The 22,705-nt window shown below is 35.1% G+C and overlaps 1 protein-coding gene across 1 annotated transcript; it reads right to left on the bottom strand.

The window, feature by feature from the left end:
- Positions 1 to 2,883: 2,883 nt before the first annotated feature.
- LOC114239421 (uncharacterized) lies at positions 2,884 to 21,646 on the bottom strand. Its single transcript, XM_089735274.1, has 5 exons — positions 21,563 to 21,646; positions 7,473 to 7,643; positions 6,193 to 7,163; positions 4,665 to 4,923; positions 2,884 to 4,484 (listed from the first exon to the last, which is right to left on the bottom strand). The coding sequence occupies exons 1-5, from the start codon at positions 21,594 to 21,596 to the stop codon at positions 3,523 to 3,525; spliced, it is 2,397 nt and encodes a 798-aa protein (XP_089591400.1). The 5' UTR covers positions 21,597 to 21,646; the 3' UTR covers positions 2,884 to 3,522.
- Between the last annotated feature and the right edge of the window lie 1,059 nt (positions 21,647 to 22,705).

Raw genomic sequence — 22,705 nt, 5'->3', positions numbered from 1 at the left:
TTTGATCTAAAAACCAAAATCAAGATGTACGGGAATGTATTTTTGGCTTCATCCAAAAGGCTTTTCAAGAAATATAAGCATATGTCCAGTGCTTGTTGGAAAATGGATTTTCTTTAAGACGCGTGTAAAATACTATTGTTTTTCATAAAGACCACTAAGAAAGTACAGTACGAAATATATACGTAACTATAATACGTAAATACTAAATATAAGATTAAACAGCAGTTGTTTCTAAATCATCATCATCATCATCATTATCCTGCCCTTCTCCCAGTCATCTGGGGTCGGCGCAACATGTTTTCTCCTTCCATACTCTTCTATCATATACCATTTCTTCGCTCACTCCCCTCCTACCTAGCAGTTGTTTCTAAATCACTATTAAAATTTTAATTGAAGCTTTTTTTATTTTAAGCTTTCACGAAAAATGCGGACTGTAGAGTTATTGTAGACTAGCGACCCGCCCTCGCTTCGCTTCGGAAACATTAAAACACACATAAAACCAAAAAAAATAAATAAAAAATAAAAATAAAAAAGTAGCTTATGTTCATCAGGGACAATGTCGGCTTCTAATGGCAAAATAATTTTTCAAATCGGTCCAGTAGTTTCGGAGCCTATTCGAAACAAACAAACAAACAAATCTTTCCTCTTTATAATATTAGTATAGATCAAAATACTAATTTAGTACTGCTGTAGTAATTTGCTTGTTTTCTTTGTGTTCATTTTGCAGCATTTTTTCCTACCTATGCTGATAGATAGCCTTGAGAGGATCCGGACCACCGGATCGGAAACGCGACCCACTGAGAAGATCCGGCGAGAAACTCAGTTAGCTGTGTCTATGGGCTAATTCGCTCGTCGAGCCCTTCGTCGCAAGCGACGTGTTCGACGAGGACGGTGACCGGTGCCTGTGGTGCCTAAAAGCACCTGCAGCTTAGTGATTTAAAGACGACCGCATTCTTAATAAAATGAACAAACAGCTTAACATAAAGTGATATTTTTAAGGATTTTATGATACAATCTTTAGTGTTGATCTTGATTGAAACCTCTCATGCGATAATTTGTAATTTGCAGACTACAGTGTACATATTGGCAATGTGGTAAAGAATTTTATAAGCCGGCAAGAGCAGGCACTAACAATCCATTTCTGTTGGAGGCAGTTACGCATACCAGATGCTATTACTTAGTCGAGCTGCTATTGTATACAGTTAAGGCTCTGATTTTTATAGACGGCTTGCACTTTCTTTGTTTTGTCTATAGGTTTCGGTAAGTATCAACAGAAGTTAAATTCGAAGCCATTTTACTGACATTCGAAATTATGAAAGACATCTATCTACTTTTACGGAGCATTTATTAATAAATAATTTCAATTCATAACTCACGTGATATTCTGGATTGGTCGATCAATATTTATTATTTCATGGTCATTGAATCACCACGCTGTTGAAGAGTTAAATAAAATGGAAGCTAAACAAAGCCGTTGCCATAGCAACAAATTTTGCTCCTTAAGCGCTTTATTCACGTTCCATCTTGCTGTACGTCCCGCCAAGGCCATGCACGATGCACGTAGGCTTGACGTACGTCCATAATTATTATTAATTGTTTGCTGGATTTGCACGACCAATTTGGCATCCAGCGAGTTCCCCCACCACCGCGTACGTCGTGAAGATAGACAGTGAATAACGCGGACGTACGTCAGAGTGGTCCTGCGTCATGCGTGCTTGATCGTGTATAGACTTGCTGTACAGCAGATTTAACATTTGGAGCTTGTTTCGAGAGGAGACTGCACGTCAAAATGGATCGTGAAACACTTTCAAGATTTATTGAAAGATATAAGTTCCACATGTTTGTGGAATGTCTCAAGCGCAGACTATATGAATAAACAAAAAATAATAAACGTATTACAATTTTTTAGGTCCATTTTAGGGGAAGCTGCAAGAATTGATGGCGTGCGTAAAAAATGATATTAATTATTTGAGTATACTCTGTACGTTTAAAAAAATCATCCAAAACCTCTTGCTATTTTTTGCCTCTCTTCTGCTGCTGCTGACAACATCAGAAGGACTCCCATTTTTGGCGTTTTGATAAAACAGCGGGCATTTTAAATAAATTAAAACTATCTCATTTAATTCGTTCGATTCATTCTGTTCGCGCTTGATAGATCCAGCACTGCGGCCTTGAGCTGACGTACAGCCGTGATGGATCGAGCGCTAAATGCATCGTGCATCATGCATGGCCTTGGCGGGACGTACAGCAAGATGGAACGTGAATAAGGCGCTATAGTTTCATTTTAGCATTGACGTAAGCTTGTTGTACTTTGACGCCAAACAGTTTGTTCAAAAAGGTTTTCATTGAAAAAAGTTTGTTTTGGAAACATTAAATCGGCTTAGTAGTTAAATAATTTGAAATATATTACACATTTTTTTTAATTTAATACTTTATTAATTATGATTTGGTACAAACGTATTTAATATTAAAAGTAATAGTTATTATTTTATTTACACTAGTACATATTAATCTAATTCTAGTAGGTAGGATAAAAGTATAGCATTTTTAATTTAATTGTAAACTATTAAAGAATATTACTATAAGTTATTGCACTGTTATAATAAAATCTTACGCTCATGAAATTGTGAAACATCAAATATCTTCAGAAAAGGAGCAATCACAAAAAATTGATATTTTACAAAGACACAAATTATACATTGTACACAAATAAAGTGGTTTTTGTTTTATTTATTTTAAATTGAAACTACAGGCGAGAGCATAGCTTTCACCTATTCCGAAAAGGAGCAATGAAATTCAGAGCGTTTTCCCTTTAATTAACATAACGCTTTCAATCGGATGTGGTTTTAATTGCGCTGTAAAGTTACAAAGTTCAAAGACCCTTAAAGTACAAAGCGAATTCGAAGATAAAATTATGTTGAATTTTATACGTTTTTATTTCAAGCAAGAAAGAATAATTTGATGTATATAATATATAGCTTGCCTGTAGCCTGTAGCTGTAAGGTGTATGCAAAATTTTATGATGATCAACTGAATATGTAACAAAAGAAAACAAACTCACTTTCACATTTATAATATTAGTATGGTTTGTATACTTTAGGCAATATTGATACGTTACGCTCATTGATGTATTAAAAAAATATTATTAAAAAAAATTATATATCAATGGTTACGCTTTGTAACTTAAATTTTTTCATTATAAAATATGAAATTAGTTAATTTGGGTCGACTATTATCAAAGCCGGCAATGTGACTTTTGGACAATTATTGATAAATCAGAAAAACGAATTATTGACTTTGTATTCCATTGGCAGTCACAAAACTCTTCTGAACGACATCTTAGATAAATAACAGATTAAGTATTAACCTTTATTTAATGCAGGTTTTGAACCGTATTCTTCGAAGGAGACGATTATATTCAAATCAATCTGTATTGACATATCAATAACATTTTTTTGTCCAAATGCACAGATTGCCACCTTTGATAATAGACGACTCATTTGTCGTTGTTCGTTGTGTCGTTTAGAAGGTAAATTGCCGAGCCGGCCTCGTTCTAGGATATCCGTTTTCATTGTTTTCATCCAAGTCTTCTAAATTCGAGTTGTATTGATTTTGTCTGTCTGATCGTCCCCCGACTACTGACGATTGCGGTGCAGAATATGACGACGGACCAGAGTACAAGGCGTTGATATTGTTTGTGCCGTCTAATTGTCGGGCCGACGTGGGGTGCTCAACAGAATAATCGATATTTGAGGTTAATATCTGTTCCTGGTTATTGGATCGATCGATATTGGAAACGACTTCTCTGGGAGCTCCAAATTCGTCGATCTGAAAAGTATCGAGTAGCTTCTGTTGTTGTCTTTCGTTTTCCACTTCGTAACCGTTTGAAGGAATGAATTGTAAAGTTAGTGTATTCGGGAAGTTTGCGTTTGAAGGCTTCGTTTCTATGTTTGGTGTAGATTGAATTAAGTTTCCTGAAAAGTTCGGTCCAGGAGTGTTTTTATTCAAGTTCGACGTGAAATAATAAGATTGATCTTTTTCGTACGTCACTAGTTTATCGCTCTCTAAAGGATGTTTTATGGTCCCTATAATTTTGTCTTGAAGGTGTGCCGATATTCCATTGTCGCCGCTTAATAGATTGGCGAGGGTTTCTTGATTAAACGTCTGTGTTGACTGATCCGAGGAACCTATTTGTAGTTTAGCCGAACTGTATGGTAAAGTTTGCGATTGGACTATTTCGACTGCTGTCGGTGATTGATTCAATAAGTTTGTGACGTCATGGTTCCGATCTCCGGACGGGTACAAATTTGTGTCCTGTGAATATTGTGGTTGGGTATTCGCAGTAGGAATGAAATTAGAAGGAGCGTTCTGGGGAATGTTTGAGTGAATAAAGTTTGCTGTATTGCCTTGGCCTGGATTGTTTGCTGGCTGTCCGATATAACTCGTAAATGGCCTGTTGTATATTTGGTTTGTGACTTCGGGAACTGAAAATTGATACAATTGTCCACTGTATACCTGATTACCGTTATTTGCCAAAAAATTGGTATTAGGAGCTCCGCTTTGAAATTGGGATGATAAATATTGTACTCGCTGCTGTGATGGTAAATTAAGTATTCTTTGAGGTATTCTAGGTGATATGGATGGATTGTTATTTTGTACATTACCTGTTATTAGCTGATTAGATTGAATGTTCGTAGGTATATTTTGTGGTGTCGTGATGATGTTATCATTTCGATTGTAAATGTCAGCATATTGTGTCGAAGTTAACTTTGAGATCATGTTCGTGATTTGTGAAAGTTCGGCTTCGTTTACACTCTGAAATTGTGTTGTACCAGGCGTAGCAGGAATAACTTCTTGTTGAGCTATATTTGTATATTCTTTTGCAGCATTAATTGAATCAGCAAGTAGTGAGAACACCAACGCCTGTGAATTAGAAATGTTTCTATTTTGGTAAGCATTAAGTTTACCTGTTGTTACAAAGTTGGGGTTTGTCCTAAAATCATTGCTTAGAACTAAATAGTCACTATTACCAGTATTCAAGATTTCTAATTTATCAAAATCTGTTTTATTACTATTTTTGAACAAATATGATGCCACTTTTTCAGGTAGTGTTATTCTAATTGTTACTGTTCGTTCTATGGTGTTAGCTGGAGGCAATAAAGATTCTTGAAAGTATGGTAAATCTTGGGTACTGTTTTTATTCAAAACATTGTTAGTTATAAGAGGAGGTTCTAGTTTATTAGATGGAAGTGTTACTATGTTAGAGCTTTTTGTATCGACTGTTGGTAATTGCGAAGTCAAGCTTTCACCACTATCAGTTACTGATTCTGTGGGCATAAAATTGTCTTTTGGACCTTCAAAAGATTTAAACACTTGACGGTATTGACTAAATTGTGGTGGAGATGCTGTCTTTAAAATATTGTTTGTATCTTTAACTATATCATTTACTGTTGTGTCTAGCTTTTGTTTTGTTAAAATGTCATTAAAAGTTAAATTACGAGGTAAACTAGTAGTGGGAGGTCTAGGTGGTGTTGCTGTGAAGAACGAAGGGACACTAGCCGGCTTGTTAAGAACCTCTAAAGTTGATATTGTTGTTGATGGGTTAAATCTCAATTGCGCATTCGAATTATACATAGGTGGTTGAATTATGGGCGATAAATATTGCCTAGAAGGAATGGGGTTTGATGGTGGTAAATAAAAGCGGGCTGCTGGTTTAAATGTTGTTGGAGCTAAATATATTACAGAAGATGCTGTTGGTAATACGATTGTAGGGCCTAGATCTAAAGGTTCTGCTATTGTTGAATAAGGGTTCGGATTGGAAGTCAGCGCATCCTTTAGTTCTATCGAATTTGTTGTAGTAGGACGTTCGGTGGTTGCGGTTGGTATTCTGTAAAAATACGGCGTAGGTTCTGATTCTGAAATAGTACTTTCAGTCAAAGGTTCTTTTGTAGAATGTTCATATTCGTACGGTGTTGAATTATCAAGAAGATTATCATTGATCGATTGAGTAGGTTTATTATATGTATATGGAGTTGGACTGGCTATAAGTTTTGCAAATTTTGTAGGCTTTACAAGCCACGTTTTGATTACAATTCTAGATTTAGCTTTACCTGGTTTTGTTTGTTCAATTGTTTTACGAAAAGGTACAGTCTTTGTGACGACCGTTGAAGCTGCTGTGTCGAGGGTACTTACAATGTTTTGTTTTACTTCATTTTGTATATCGTCCGATATTCCGTTATTGAACTGAATATTTGCTTTTTGATTTGATATTGTTTGCGTTTCTTGTTGATTTGAGGTGTATTTTTGGTTTGTGACACTGTCAGTATTAGTCAACTTTTCACTTTCACTCAAATTTGTAGATTTTTTATTGTCAGTATTTAAAGAACGCTGTCTGCCACGTTGTCTTCGTGAAGTATTTTGAAGATTTGGAGACAGTGTTGTTGTTTGCTTTGTAAAGTATTGTGAGTTTTTCTGAATATCTTTAGTAGGTCTTTGCGGACGTGTGTTTGTAGCATCATTCGATTTTGTTTTAATTAATTGATTGAATTGGCCAGCATGACTGTTTGATATTGTGTTGGCAAACCGCAAGTTTGGTTCCTCTCGAAGCTTATTACTGTAACGTGGTGTAGTTTGTCTCTGCCTCTGAAATATTTCTGCCTCTCTTGTGCTTGGACGAACTGTCGTATACTGATTTGGATAGTTGGGCTGTGACGTGGATTCAGAGTAAAAGTTTTCGTTGGTCAAATAAGTATTTTGAATAAGATTTTGTTTGGGTACATAGACGTTACTGGGCAGACGTTCAGGACCGGCTAATAACGCTTCATTCGGGAACAACTGGCCTGCAGGAGCTTTGTAATCCTGCATTACCACAAGGCTACTTCTCATAGAGGCTTTATTGTAGGGATTGCGCATTGGATATGTGAGCATTTTCTTGATGTCCTTCATGAGTTCGGGTCCTAGTCGAAGATTCTGAAACTGTTCGTTCTTCGAGTTTAGTAGCTTTTCAGATTCTCTGCAATTGACATTCATCCACCAGTCACAAACGAAGACAGCTTGGTTGAATAAAGTTCCATTCGGACAGAGAAAAGACTGGAAGCCATATGTGGAACCGACGGTGCAGACTCTGAATACCTGACAGTTTGTTTCAAAATCTGCGTAGTATCCTGAAAAATCAAAACAAAAAAATACAGGAAAACCGGCTCACATATTATTTCTATACCCAATTGTGCTATAACCAACCAAATTATTTTAACTATTGATCTTTAGTATTTAACTACAAAATTCCGGGTCATAATATCTCAAGGTGGGTGGCGGTATTTACATTGTAGATATCATGGGCTTCAGTAACCACTTAACACCAGGTGGGCTGAGAGCTCATCCACCCATTTAAGCAATAAAAAAAAAGAAGAATTCCGGGTATGTTACGTGTATTGATCTATTAGAGCTACAAGAAACAGATATCGCGCAATAACCTGGTTCTCGTCCAGCACACGAAAATGGGGTCCTGGGTATGTTGCTGAGGGTCGGGTAGTCCTCGCCAGGACTACCCGGTACAGCGATGCGGATGTCCCACCCATGCCGGTTATTCTCATGCTGCTGCAATCCTCTACCATTCTGAGCTGACACACAGGAGACGAGGGACACTGGAAATGGCAATAAACACAAATAAAAACTTATAAGTTTTCAATACATTTTCAATGACATCATTTAACAATATTATGTTCCCGCGATTTCAAGGCTATAAATGGGAGCTCAACTTATATTGGTAGCTATTTTAAAATTTTGCTCTGTTAGATAATCAAACCTCAATTATAGATTTTTAATCTTAGAAACCATGTTTGAAAGTATTTGGATTAAGTCACGTAATAAATATACTGGGTGTTAGGAGACCGCTTCCGAAAACGAAGACAGAAGATAGTACTAATAAATAATGTAAAGTAATGTATTTTTTATGAAGCTATCGTTTCATTTAGCTGTACTAGCATGATGGAGCGTAAATAATGCTACTAAAACGTTTAAAAAATATGTTTTTTTTTAAAATCAAGATCGTTTTTTTTTGTCCCATCATCAAAGGTGTCATTAGTACTATCGGCTGTCTTCGTTTTCGGAAGCGGTCTCCTAACACCCATTATTATAGTGCAATCAGGTTATTTGCAAACATAATTATAATAAACAAAGGGCCCGGCAGATGTTGATCTGCCCTGAAATTTCAAAATATGTTGAATCAAATCACCGCGTCATTTATATAGCATAAAATTGTAAATCCAAACAATTCTGTCACTCACTGAAATTCAGTCAAAATATCATTAAATAGATTCAGCCGTTTTAGCGTAACACAACTAGCGTAGCGGTAACACAACTACTGAATAATTATATACTATTATGTTAAAGAAAACTGTACCTTGCCTAGTAAATTTTAAATTCTAAAGCTTAGTATCTTAGCTTAGCTTAGTAGTAAAATAAGATCACTTTTTATATGGGAAGTCAGCGGTCTGGTAATTTGCAAATTAAAATGAAAAAATAAAAAAATGTGACCTTATCACTAAAGTAAATATACGTGTATCGCGAACTATGCTAAGCCGGTTACGCTCTTTTGTAACTATCGTTAATTTTATAAATACAGTCAAAGCTCCTTATTTGCATTTCCTTCATTCGCGTTTTCAGTTTCTGCGGATTAAAAAACTGCGACCCAACTTCTATGTTCGCAAAAGGCAAAAGATTTCTTTATTCTATTCTATTCTAATACTCTATTCTAAGGTCTCAGTATAGTCACGTTGGTTGCCCCACCTTTTAAACTGAAACGCATTACTGCTTCACGGGAAAAATAGGAAGGGTGATGGTACCTACCCGTGCGGACTCACAAGACTTCCTACCACCAGTAAGAAGAAAACAATTTACGTATACTTTTCAAACATCACATTTACATTAAATTTCTTCAATGTGTTTTTTATATTCACGAAGAAAATCACTACACAAAGAAACGCATTTGAAAATCAAAGCCCTTGCGGTTTTGCAAAGGTAAACAAAAATCTTAGTCAATCAAGGTTTTATTGTCTTGCCGCAACAAAGCTAGAATATATTGTATCGAGATTACATTGAATCTCAGTGAACACATACGAACGTTTTGTTTTATTGCGAACCCAATAACCCTGCAATTCAATTTTGTTGAGTGTCTAGGAGTTTTCTGATTTGAATACGCTCTGACCGAAACCTAGATTCACTAATTTTATTTGTTTATTCAACAAAATTAGGGAAGACCATATAGTTATACTGACTGGCCCGGCAAACGTTGTTTTGCCATATACATTATTTCTAGGAAAGATAAATAGCCTAGATACCGACTGCAGTGCCATCTGCCGGTCTGATTTATCTAAATCTAAACCATTCTCGAATCCTCCTGAAGGTACACAGAAAATTTCATTAAAATCGGTCCAGCCGCTTAGGAGGAGTTCAGGGACAAACACACGCATACAAGAAATATATATAAAGATGGTAAATCATAAATATCAGAGAAGGATTAAAATAAAAAAAGTAGCCTTAGCTGTGACGCAGCGTGAGATTATTCGGCAATATTCATATGCTTATTACCAACCCAAATAATATATTCTAAGAAAATCGTGTCAGAACTAAACCATTTCTCAGCAAAAGAACAAAGTTAAGAACACAAACACATAGTTTCTCCTAATTCTTGATTACGCTGAATCAACAAAAAAATATAGTTATTGGACAGTCATGAATTACAATCTGTTTTAGTTCTCGTCTGTCGTAGACATTATAAAAAAAGTAGGAATAACTAAATGCGATATTCTCGATGCAGGTTTTATTGGATTAATATGGAGACGGTGCTAGGAAATTGCATTACGATGCTACAGCTTTTAGACTTTTTTAAAAGAAAAATTTCAGAATTTATTGGTAGTCGTCTCATATACATTGTTTCGTCACTAGAACCATTTGTACTTACCTACGCAGAAATGCTTTAACCAATGATTCAAATATGAAATTAAAATGTTATGTTAAAATTAAAACATGCAGAGGTTTTCAGAAATAACTTAAAAAAGAAGAAAAAAGGCCTCTGAATGTCAGCAAGACACCAATTGGGTACATGCCATACGTCGTATATTTCAGACAATTCCGGTGGTAGGACCTCTTGTGAGTCCGCACGGGTAGGTACCACTACCTGTGTAACTATAACTATTGTAACTATACTGAGACCTTAGAACTCATATCTCAAGGTGGGTGGCGGCATTTACGTTGTAGATGTCTATGGGCCCCGGTAACCACTTAACACCAGTTGGTTTGTGAGCTCGTCCACCTATCTATGCAATAAAAATAAAATAAAAATAAAAACGTGGCTTAACGAAAAATACTCCATAGTACTTGTACCAAGCGAAACGAATATATCAATATTCAAAATAGGCAGGTGAGTACCAATTTTTTCAAACAAACACGCATTCACAAATGACGCGATGAAGAAATAACACATCATGTAATAAAAGCTATTTATGACCTAATTTATACAATTTCTCCGGAAGTAGACTCACTTTAAATAATCAATACGGTTAACCTAGATTCTAAAATAGAAATAAAACGTAATTTAAAATCCTACAATAGGTGCGGTATTCTTAACAAAATGCATAATAATATATAATATTAGATAATAAGCAGCTTGCATAGTATATGTTCTAATAAAACAAGTATATAATAATTTTACAATGCAGTATTGCAAACTTCAAATACTATAGAGACAGTTCACATAAGTTTTTATTAAGCAATATTGTTACGTATAAGAAACTGATCAATGAACTGACACATTCTCTCTCACACTGTGCCAATGCTTAATGCGAAATTAGGGATGTCTCTTTTAAGTAAAATAAATCATACTAATAAAAGGTATGTAGGTAAAACTATAGGCCTATAGAATACTTTTTTATATTACTTAGAGGGGTGGACGAGTTCACAGCCCACCTGGTGTTAAGTGGTTACTGAAGCCCATAGGCATCTACAACGTAAATGCGCCACCCACCTTGAGATATAAGTTCTAAGGCTACAACGGCTGCCCCACCCTTCAAACCGAAACGCATTACTGCTTCACGGCAGAAATAGGTAGGGTTGTGGTACCTACCCGCGCGGACTCACAAGAGGTCCTACCGCCAAACATGGTAAGACTATGCTGTGGTTGAATCACGAAATTTAATATAATAGATGGATAGATAAATAGGTATACAACGCGCGAATTGAGCACGACTTCATCGATAAAGGGAAAAATAGTAGCCGAATAAAAATTGAGATGCCAAGAAATTTGTAATTAGTGAGAAGGCGTCTTGTCAAACATCACTGGTTTGAGTCACAATACTGCCTATTTCTAGCACAAAGCAGTCATAAGTTCCGGTTTGATGGATACGAGAATCATAGATAACTGCGACTATGACGTCATTCTTTACTATGGTTGATAGTGTTTCGTTTGAACTTTGGTAACCAATTAACAGCAGGCGGCCCAAGATGAGCGAATTTATGCAATAAGAATATGTTGTAGCTGAATTTGTCGGTATGTTCAGTCGTCGACTGACTCGGTGGCGCAGTAATTAGCGCCTCTGACAGTTGCGCCGAGGGTTGTGGGTTCGATTACAACATCGGGCAAACATTCGTGTGTCAAACAGGTTTATTTTCTCTTTGTCTGGGTGTGTATTATATATGTATGCACATATATATTTAAATATATATAAGTATGTAAGTCAGTCTCTGGTACCCATAAAGCAGGGAATCTTAATTTAGGGCCGGATGACCGTGCGTGAGTTGTTCCCAGTTATCTATTTAATTAATACCTACGTGGAGTAAAAACTTGATAGCCCCTTTTTACGAAAATTGTGCGGACGGAGGAGTATGAAATTTCTCACACTTATAGAGATTATAGAGAAGGAGTGCAGAATGTTAATATTTTTGTAAAATATGCATAAACAATACATTAAATAAAATAAAAAAAACATTACTCACACTACCATAATATATTTGACACACACATGCATGCATACAGACAAACAATATTTAATCTATTCTCAATTTGACCACAGACTATAAGCAATAAGAAAAGTTTGACAATAAATAAATATTATTAATATTTGTCTAAATTGTAGTCTTGGCGAAATCTGCGATTAGAGGAAGTATAAAAATAGTCTTTGACAATAGAATCATAATAGTGTACAAACTTATAATTTCAATTAATTGTAGTCGAATTTCGACTATTGGTGGACCACTAGTTGTTATTATTCAACTAAATTTGCGTTCGCCGTTGCATATCCGATTCGGTCGAAAGGTTGACAAGGCAGTTATTGTTGTCACTTCTAGTACATAATATTTCTTTGGCGATAATATCCAATGTATGACAGATGTGTTTGTCAGAGTTTACCAGCATTATTAGCTGCCTTTACGAGTATATCCGAAGCGAAATCAAAAGACCCAGATATTATACGTACATAAACAAGTAAATGTCGGTATCAACACATAGAGAGAACACAGACATCTTATTAACACGTGAGTATACAAATTAAAAGCCATAAAAATATATGAGACAGAACTATTATTTTGCTTTCATTGTTCCGGTTTGCGTCGGATATGAGTTATTATGTAACACTGGTGTTATGTTTTTTGTTTCGTGTTTCGAAATATTTATAGGAGTATTTGGCACAGAAAAAAAGAAGATTTTTTACACTATTTTCAATTTGAATTTATTAAATTATTTTTTCTTTAATTTAGTTGAATTTTATATAAAGCGTGTTTTTTAGATTTTTTAAACTATTATTTATTTTTAATTTTTTTGTTAAATTTTCTATAAAAGCGTATTTTTAAAACTATTCAGTACTTTAACATCAATTTCTGCCTTATCGACTATAGATAAAAATTATATAAATTGACAAAAATCTTATTTTGCAAATTGAATAATGGAATTATCTTATCAAATTAGTTTATTGTCATCGGTCCTCGATAAATCTACAAAGTTTGAATGAAATCTGGCCGTTTAAAGTGGGTTTTTGACCCACTTTAAACGGCCAGTCGCGTCTGAAGAAGTCAGTTACAAACATACAAATATACATATAAGTGAAGCTAATATAAAGCGTGTGATAAAAAGAGTATTTCTGAGGCTCTCTGATCAAGGTTAGAGGCATAATGTAGAATCATATACATCATAGGAATGAAAAATTTATATAAAATTTCAAAAGTGACTCCAAAAAAAAAACAGAATGTATTTGGGATCACATACTCGTAACTTCTGGTTGATTATTGTATGCACTAAGCGTTGCCGTGTACGGAGTTGTCGAATTATAACGAATTATTTTGAGAGAACTCCACCTAACACTAATTTGCTCAAGGCAATTGCTACTACTTTTTGTGCTGTTTTATTGATGGGTGAATGATATGCCCATTGTGTTAAGCCGAGATAATAACGTGAATGTCAGACTCACCCACCTTGAGACATGAGGTCGATGACTCAATTCTATCGTATAACGGCTTTTCCAGCCTACAAACTGGTACGCATGACCATTTCGCGCCAACAATACGCAGGACGCTGATACTTATATGGGCTTACGGTACGCTTCCGCAAATGCATAACTTTTGTTTGATTTTTTTCTAAAACCGAAATTCCTTCGTGGAAATCATTCCTGAATACGTGGTTAGCTCCTATTTACCTTGGAATAATAAACTTTATGCTACACATATAATAACCTTTATGGTACTTATCTATATCTATACTTAATATTATAAAGAGGAAAGATTTGTTTGTTTGTTTGTTTCGAATAGGCTCCGAAACTACTGGACTGATTTGAAAAATTCTTTTTCCATTAGAAGCCGACATTGTCCCTGATGAACATAGGCTACTTTTTTTTAAAAAAAAAATATTTTATTTTTTTGGTTTCAAGTGTGTTTTAATGTTTCCGAAGCGAAGCGAGGGCGGGTCGCTAGTGTAATATAAAGAATCCTTAATAAATAGAAAATATTAGAATGTAGGTCAGCATATTTACCTATTCGCTGGTAATCTTATATGCTATTCCAGCTTCGCGCAGACGGACACGTGAGCTCACGGGCTCAACCTGAGAGAATCTGGTAACATCAATCCCAGCAAGAGCAGTGCTTCGCAGAATCTACCACCAGATCGGAATCGTGACCCACTGAGATGTCCCGGCGAGAAATTCAGTGGACGTAACCCTATGAGAATCTCATTTATCAAATGTAGGACCGATATTTTTTTATGACAGACCATTTAATTATGTACGCTTTGATGTATACTACTGGTGGTAGGACCTCCTGTGAGTCCGCGCGGGTAGGTACCACCGCGCTACCTATTTCTGCCGTGAAGCAGTAATGCGTTTCGGTTTGAAGGGTAGGGCAGCCGTTGTAACTATACTGAGATGTTAGAACTTATATCTCAAGATGGGTGGCGCATTTACATTGTAGATGTCTATGGGCTCCAGTAACCATATAACACCAGGTGGGCTGTGAGCTCGTCCACCCATCTAAGCAAAAAAAAAAAAGAAAATGTATGGAATTGGAATTTAGTGACAACAATGTAAGCAAGATTTCCTCCCAGCGGATCAACGATCCGAAGTTTGTCATTCGAAATATGTAAAGATGTAAGCTTATCATGAAAATGGAACCCGCGCGACTTTTCCTGGATATATTATAATAATATTCTATGATAGTTACAGACATACAGTAGCTCTGGGTAGAGCAATTAGAATAATTTCGATTAATTAAAATTAATATGGATAATAATATGGAGATTAAACGAATTAGTGCTTGCTAATAAATACCCTTAATATATCCTAGTACTCACCGTATATAGTATGTCTATGGGCTCCAGTAACCACTTAACATCAGGTGGGCTGTGAGCTCGTCCACACAGCTATGCAATAAAAAATAAAAAAATAGTACTTAAGCGTACCACAATCAATCATGTCTACCTAATATTCCTCATTTAGTGATGACCAATGAATACTTCTAACACTGGAACATCCAGCTCATGTCCCAAGGTGTCAGCGTTAAATAATATTTATGGCAACAAATAATAAATGCTACAACAGCAAGATTTGAAGCGTGCAATCAAATAACTCATTCTTTATTTAAGCACAACACTATTTCGCTATAACGACTATGCAAAGTAAATGTTATTACACTGCTATTTCGCTGTTAAAAGCTTTGGTTAACCGTTAATTAAAGTGCACTCACTTAATTGCATGCCGATAATCTCTTGATTAGTTTTGGAGCGTTGCGGGATTCCATTAAATTTTATGTACGAATAATTTTACAAAACATTTCAACATGATATGGAGAAATTAAATACATAACAAAACGCCATTGTAGTCTTTGCAATGCTTGCAAAATTTATTAACGTCGGCTAAGTTTAAGTAGTCAAATAAACTTTAAATAAATAAAAAAGCGATTGTCGTAAATATCTTTTTACCGATCAATATTTGTTTTCATTATTTCACATATGTATGTGGCCATGAAAACGTTGCCATTTAAAAATATTTCTCAGAGAGACTTTGAGCAACGAACTTTTTTTTTGACATTTAGAAAAAGTGATATTAATATCGAATTTGCAATCTTTTTGTTTTATGTCAGTCATATATTTATAGTTTGGTGTTCTAAGCTAGTCTAAGTATTTATTGGTATTAAGTAGATAATATAAAGCATATAAACTAAACAGTTTCAATAAGTGTGGCACATTGACGCGACTTTCGGAATACGAAAAGTTGCAAGCGTGCTGTGGTATATGGTATATGGTTTTTTTTCCCTAAACACTCTAGTTTTTAGTAGTTCGAATAATTTGAAGAGGTTGCTGACTAATATCGAAGCAATCTAGACAGCACTAAAATCTGACAACGAAATCCATAATAAACCTGTAGCAGCATATTAAGTTCAAAGCTAGAACGTTAATGCTGACGCTAATATCTTCAAAAGTCCGTGATTTTTAAAGGTAGCTATTAAGATCAACAACGATAATGTGTTTGCTAATGAAAAGATGCCAGAAAGTAAACTCAATCTCACGACATGAGAGACGGGGGTAGGGGAAAATTCTGAGCTGATTACGGCAATGATGCAAAATAAAGTTAAAGGCTTAAATTTTAAAGTTACTACATAATCGACTATCGACATATACTTGGGCCCGCGGACTGCTTCTAATGTGTGGACCAAATTCCACATATCCCGCATGCCCCCTAGGCGCAGACACATCATATGAGTTTTCTTTGCCCCAAAAACAGAATACTAATAAGCAACTATCCTTAAACTCTAACAATAACAATAAAATCATTAATTAATTTAAATTCTATAGACGAGATTGGTTTTAAACTTTCGCAGTTTTCTACATCATAAACACTATAGTTTGATAAGTTCCTACTACGGTATATTAGTTTTAATGAGTTTCCGATATATCGGCGCTGTTGCAAACGCCACGATCCTGGGTAGATTAGAATCTAATAATATTTAAAATATAGACGAGATCTTGAACCGCCTCTAGCTATAATTTTCTCACGTGTACCGGAAACTCGGAATATACCGAATACCAAAAGTCGTTCACAAAGATATTCACGCCAGGTGGAAATCGACCCGGGGCCCTGGTACCCTAGGGCCTTTGATATAAAAGGGCTGCTATCATTATCATAGAGCACTTTGTCGTTCAGGACAAAGTAGAAGCCGTCAGACAGCGTGGATGGTTTCCCATGCGATGGACCGACCAGATCAAGTTCGCAGTTGGCAATTGTTTGCATGAGTGTACCAGGGTCAACACAAACCGGGAGAAGTGGCGATTGTTGGTGAGATGCATAGCATCTGCCCACAACAATGATACTAAATGACGACCATGACCGCTCTGACAAGAGTGATACGACAAAGAAGATCATCATCATTGATTACTACTTTTTGTTATTGCTTATTTGGGTGGACGAGCTCACAGCCCGCCTGGTGTTAAGTGGTTACTGGAGCCCATAGACATCCACAACGTAAATGCGCCACCAACCTTGAGATATAAGTTAAGCTAAGGTCTCAGTTTAGTTACTACGGCTGCCCCACCCTTCAAACTGAAACGCATTACTGCTTCACGGCAGAAATAGGCAGGGTGGTGTTACCTACACACGCGGACTCACAAGAGGTCTTACCACCAGTAATTACGCACATTATAATTTTGCGGGTTTGATTTTTATTACACGATGTTATTCCTTCACCGTGGAAGTCAATCGTGAACATGTGTTGAGTACGTATTTCATTAGAAAAATTGGTACCCGCCAGGGATTCGAACATCGGTGCATCGCTCAACACGAATGCACCGGACGTCTTATCCTTTAGGCCACGACGACTTCTACTAACGCAGTATTCAAATTATGATTTCAATGAGACCCGCTAGTCGCTTAACATAGATAGTGGCCAGAGAAGTCATTCGCTCATTAGACATATTACGTTATTTATTGCATGCATTGTGCATTATAGATATTGAATAAAGAAATACAGGCCGAGGTTAGAGGCATAACAGTCGTTTTTTTTTTTAAGTATTGTGTTAAATTTTCACAATCATCAAAACAAAAAGGCTTTAGTTCGCGTTTGTGTGAAAATTGGTGTAAAAATTATTAGTTATAATATAAATAGTTTGTCTTGAATTAATCAAAAGAAATCGGTACTGTTGATAGTGACTACTTAGTATTTAAAAGGAATAGAATATATTTGTTATTATTTATTAACAAATTAATTTGATATTAATTTTTTTTTAAATATTACACACGTTTATTGATTTGGTACCTAATTTAGATAGGCTTTTTTAATACTCTTGTAGGCAGACGAGCATACAGCTCACCCGATGGTGAGTGGTCACCATCGCCCATAGACGTCAGAAATGCCAGGGGCATAGCCAAGTCGCTGCCTACAAATACGGGTCAAGCTAATAAAAGACAAACACATATCAAAGAATGTGTTATTTTTTCATCATCAGTAAGTAGGCACAGTTTAATTAATGATAAATATCTAAGATATTGTGATCTGCCATTCGGCGTTCATTTTAATTGAAACAACGTCAGCTCCGTAATCAATCTATCGAGGAAATTCTGATCTACAAAGGGATAAGTTATTGTATACTTCAGTAATTGAATTGTAATTGAATTTATCTTGTAATTAAACTAGCGACCCGCCCTCGCTTCGCTTCGGAAACTATAATTTATTATTGATTTCTCCGCTATATAATGGATGTTATTATACATATAAACCTTCCTCTTCAATCACTCTATGTATTAAAAATAAAAAACAAAATGTGTGCAATTCACACGTGGTAGAAGTGAAACCTTCCAAAATTAAAATACAATTATCCTAAACGTCTTAAGTATATGTAAAATTTTGTCATTAGTAAATAATTGTAAGGTAGCGCCCTCTGTGAATTGATATTTTAATTTCACGTATAATCCTAAATTAAAATTCACTACAAGAGCTTTCATACACACGTTAGTATTAAAAAATCTCACAGATGGCGCTGTATTAAATAGTATGTATATTTCTGTCTCATTCTTTGCTGGCTTCATCCTACACATTTTTGTATTTGTGTCTCTTACCTGTCGTTTTTTCCGTTGCATCCGGTTTGAAATCACAACGATTCTAAAGATGTTTTCACTTCAAAAAACCGCATCAAAATCCGTTGCGTAGTTTTAAAGATTTAAGCATACATAGGGATATAGAGACAGAGAAAGCGACTTTGTTTTATACTATGTAATGATTAGTATGTGTTAAGTATGATCGCCCTGTTGCTGTAGTGGTTATGAGTGAGGCTCACAATATGCGGTACTATCAGTAATGCTTCTGAAAATCAGATGTACTTTGAAGTGCTGGTGGTAGGGCGTCTTGTGAGTCTGCACGGGTAGATACTGCTACCCTGCCTATCTCTGCCGAGAAGCAGTAATGCATTTCGGTTTGAAGGGTGGTGCAGTGAGCTCGTCCATCAATCTTAGCAGTTAATAAATAAAACGCGATACATGTTCATGAGTGCTCACGGCTTGCTGTATGTTTACAATTTTTTTTGTTGCGTTTGGATTAAGTAATTAATAAGGTAAGGTAGGACCACGAAACCTACACCACGGAACAATGATGCGCTTCGGTATACATCAGCGGTCGGGGAACTTTTTTATTACCCCACAATATTTTTGTGTAAGTTGATATTACCCCATGGCGAAGAACACACAACGAAATCGCTTCTTTTTAGCATCTTTCATATTATAGACCCATGATAATTTTGAAAAGAAAACAATAGCAAAAAATTTAATTTAATCATCATTTATTCAATTTATCAATGTAATACCTAGTAATACATAATTGTAATAATAGTAATATATGTAATATACAGTTGAGGAAAAAAAATCGCACCCACAGAAAATATAAGTAAATAATAATTTCTTGTTATTTTATAATTCATATGATATATTTCTTGTATTATTAGACGAAAAAACTAGTTTAAATTTTAAATATAGCCCCCATAAAAAAAAAAATTTTATTTCAATGTTTTTTTCGGGGAAAAAAACGCTTTATTGGACTTATTTTTTCGTTTCGTTTCATTTCGTTTCATCGAGTTTGAAATCACAACGATTCTAAAGAAGTTTCACATCAATATATGCTTTTTACTCACAAAAGTTTAATTTTTACCCCCCAAAAATTTCATTTTACCCCATTTGGGGTAATTTACCCCGATTCCCCGACCGCTGGTATAGATTTTTCACTTTGAAAATCTTTCAACATATTTATGAAAAATTCAGACTTAAATAATTTAATAACTTACAGGCCTTAGAGTAAATTCCATTCACATTTCTAATATACTTCCGAGCGATATGAGAATTTATCTCTACGGAGCGGAACTAAAATTGTTTAATAACGTCATCTTTGTTTAATACTTGGATGTTCATAATACATTACTCTCGTATGTAAATACGGAAGTCTTTAGTATAGAAACATCATTTCTTATAAAGCCGGGAGGATTCGACAGTCCTTGAAATGTGATCACCAAAATAACGCAGTTTATACGAAAGGTTTTTTGTGTTTTCTATGAGTATATTATATGCATGCATATATTATAAATTCGGATAATAATATGCATAGAGAAAAATCGATATATTACACGACTCTACAAAAAAAAAATCGTTCTTTGTCCTAACGTTTGTACTAGGTTTTTCCGGTTAATTATTGACAAAAACGAAAATAAAATACCTTTTTTTGGTATAAAGTTTGCTTTTGTGATAGTTATAGTAATAATACTCATTTTTCAATTTATTTATAAATTTTAATTAATTTTAATACGTTAAAAAAAACCGCGCTATGAGTGGGTGGTGTTTACGTTTACACAGTGCCACTAGATGCCACTCGAGTCATAAACAACGATGAGGTGTTTTGTACAAGCCCAGAAAAACTTAAAATGTCACGAAAGTGTAAATACGATGCTGATGCATTTTGTTTCATATGTGGTCAATTTATTAAAGTTCAAAAGCAAACTGTTTCATGTCATGTAATTTTTTTTTCATCTAATTACGATCTAAAATATCGAAATTTTATGCTTTGCAATCAAAGTCAAATTTGGTGTTGACCCGTGTTATTAGCGTTGTCTGCAACCCCGTGGAACTTTGTGAGATTATTCTGAACTCTATAGTTTAAACCATAAGCTAGTTAACCCTTTGAGCGCGAGCCGTCGATAGATCGACTCCTTGTTGATGCGTATAAAATGCGGAGCGTCGAAATAACCGACTGTTGCGCAGTTTGATTATAGGTATTAAGTATCGACCTGTACGGACTTCTCTTAGCGCGCGTAATTATAACGTTTTTAATAAGTTAATGACCTTTATAAATAACAATTTAAAAATATTTTGTTGTAAATTTAGCAAGTATTTTGTTTATAATGTCCTTTTTTTAGAAAAACTTTAGCATTTTCTACAAACTGTATAACTGTGATGTGCTTACTAGCATGATGTTAATTATGAAGCACATTACTAATCCTTAATATTTGTAAAGTGGGTAGATTTAATAACTGACTTTACATACATTTATTATAGAGTATAGAGGTGGGTTGCCAGAGTTATTATAAATCAAATGTAAACATTAGTTGAAATTGTCAAAGATAGGTAGAATTCACAGTAAAATATAGCATAAAAAAAATACTTCGTAATAAATTTGAGAAATTATAAAGCCCCAAGAATTTTTCATTACTAACTAAACCTTTCTCAACCTTCTTTGAATATGATTGACGTTATCTGTCACGCGGTTTCACTCACGTTGATTTTACAATTATTTAAAAAAATTAGGTAGCACGTGTATTCTTTTCCGGTATATTCAAGTGGTCTACTTAAAACTCCAGTACGCGATCTCTTTGTAAAAACCATATGAGGATGACAAACACACACTTATGCACATATTTAATATTGTTACAACCCTAATTATCATTACTAATAATATTAATAGGCACTAATCTTTCATATCAAACTCTCTAATCAATCTCAAACCATCATGTCAAATAACAATTTAATGCAAAATAAAAACTATAATATCTTCATCTCACCAGCTAGCACGAAGCACCAAGTTATACCGTCCATGGTTATTGTTACTGTTACTGACACAACACAGAGCACACCGTCAGGTGAACCTACCCTCACCACGAAAGAATCGCTTCTGTAGTCAGCGTTAACACTACGACTCGGAGAATGTCTAATTAACGTAAGATTAATTGATATTCAGCGCGTTTCTTGACGTGTTTTTTGCAATGTTAATGTGTTAATACAGAATATGGATGCGATTCGTATATTATTTACGTAGATTTCATAAGATCTTTTGCTTCAAAGAAGCGATAAGTCGAATGCATTTTAAATGTCAAGAACATGATAATATTATGATAATGTTTCAAAACATTATATTAGAGTAGCAACCCACCTTCGCTTAGCTTCGGGAGCTGTAATTTACAGATGACAGATAGATATATGCTATTACAGGCTTTTTTGTAGGACTATTTAAGATAAACATTCCCATTTTACATTGCAACTTCAATAGTTTTTGTGGCGCACACAAAAATAAGTCGCAGATGGCAAAAAAAATTCCTACTTACTTGACACATAAAACTATTTTAGTAATTCACACGACATCTTTATAAATTAAAGCCTATGTGTTATTCTGATGTGTAAGCTATATTATTGTAAAGTTTCATCAACATCCACCGATACATTATCAAAAACTTTCACATTTATTATATCAGTAGGATTCTGCAAGACAACTCCTTTGAGAAAAATTCCGTCAATAGCGGTACTTAATGTGGAAATTCAGAGCTACCTTAGTCAGCACGCTGACCGTCAACGCTAAGAACATTGGACGTTGGACAGTGACATTGGCCCACTGCTACGATGGCCGAATGTCAATCTATACTTCTATACTAATATTATAAAGCTGAAGGGTTTGTTTGTTTGAACGCACTAATCTTAGGAACTACTGGTCCGATTTGAAAAATTATTTCAGTGTTAAATAGCTCATTTATCGAGAAAGACTATAGGTTATATTATAACACCACGCTAAGACCAAAATAAGAGGAGTACCAATAAAGAATGTTTCAAAATCGGGGTTATTTTTACCTTTTGAGAGCTTCGGCTGCGTGCGCTGCAGAAACGGTTAAAGTTTCGCTAAAATAATGTATAACAGAATTGTTCCCCTTTAAAAG

This window comes from Bombyx mandarina, chromosome 19, assembly GCF_030267445.1.
Source record: "Bombyx mandarina strain Sakado chromosome 19, ASM3026744v2".
Classification (NCBI taxonomy): Eukaryota; Metazoa; Arthropoda; class Insecta; order Lepidoptera; family Bombycidae; genus Bombyx; species Bombyx mandarina.
This window is presented reverse-complemented; position numbering and strand designations above follow the sequence as displayed.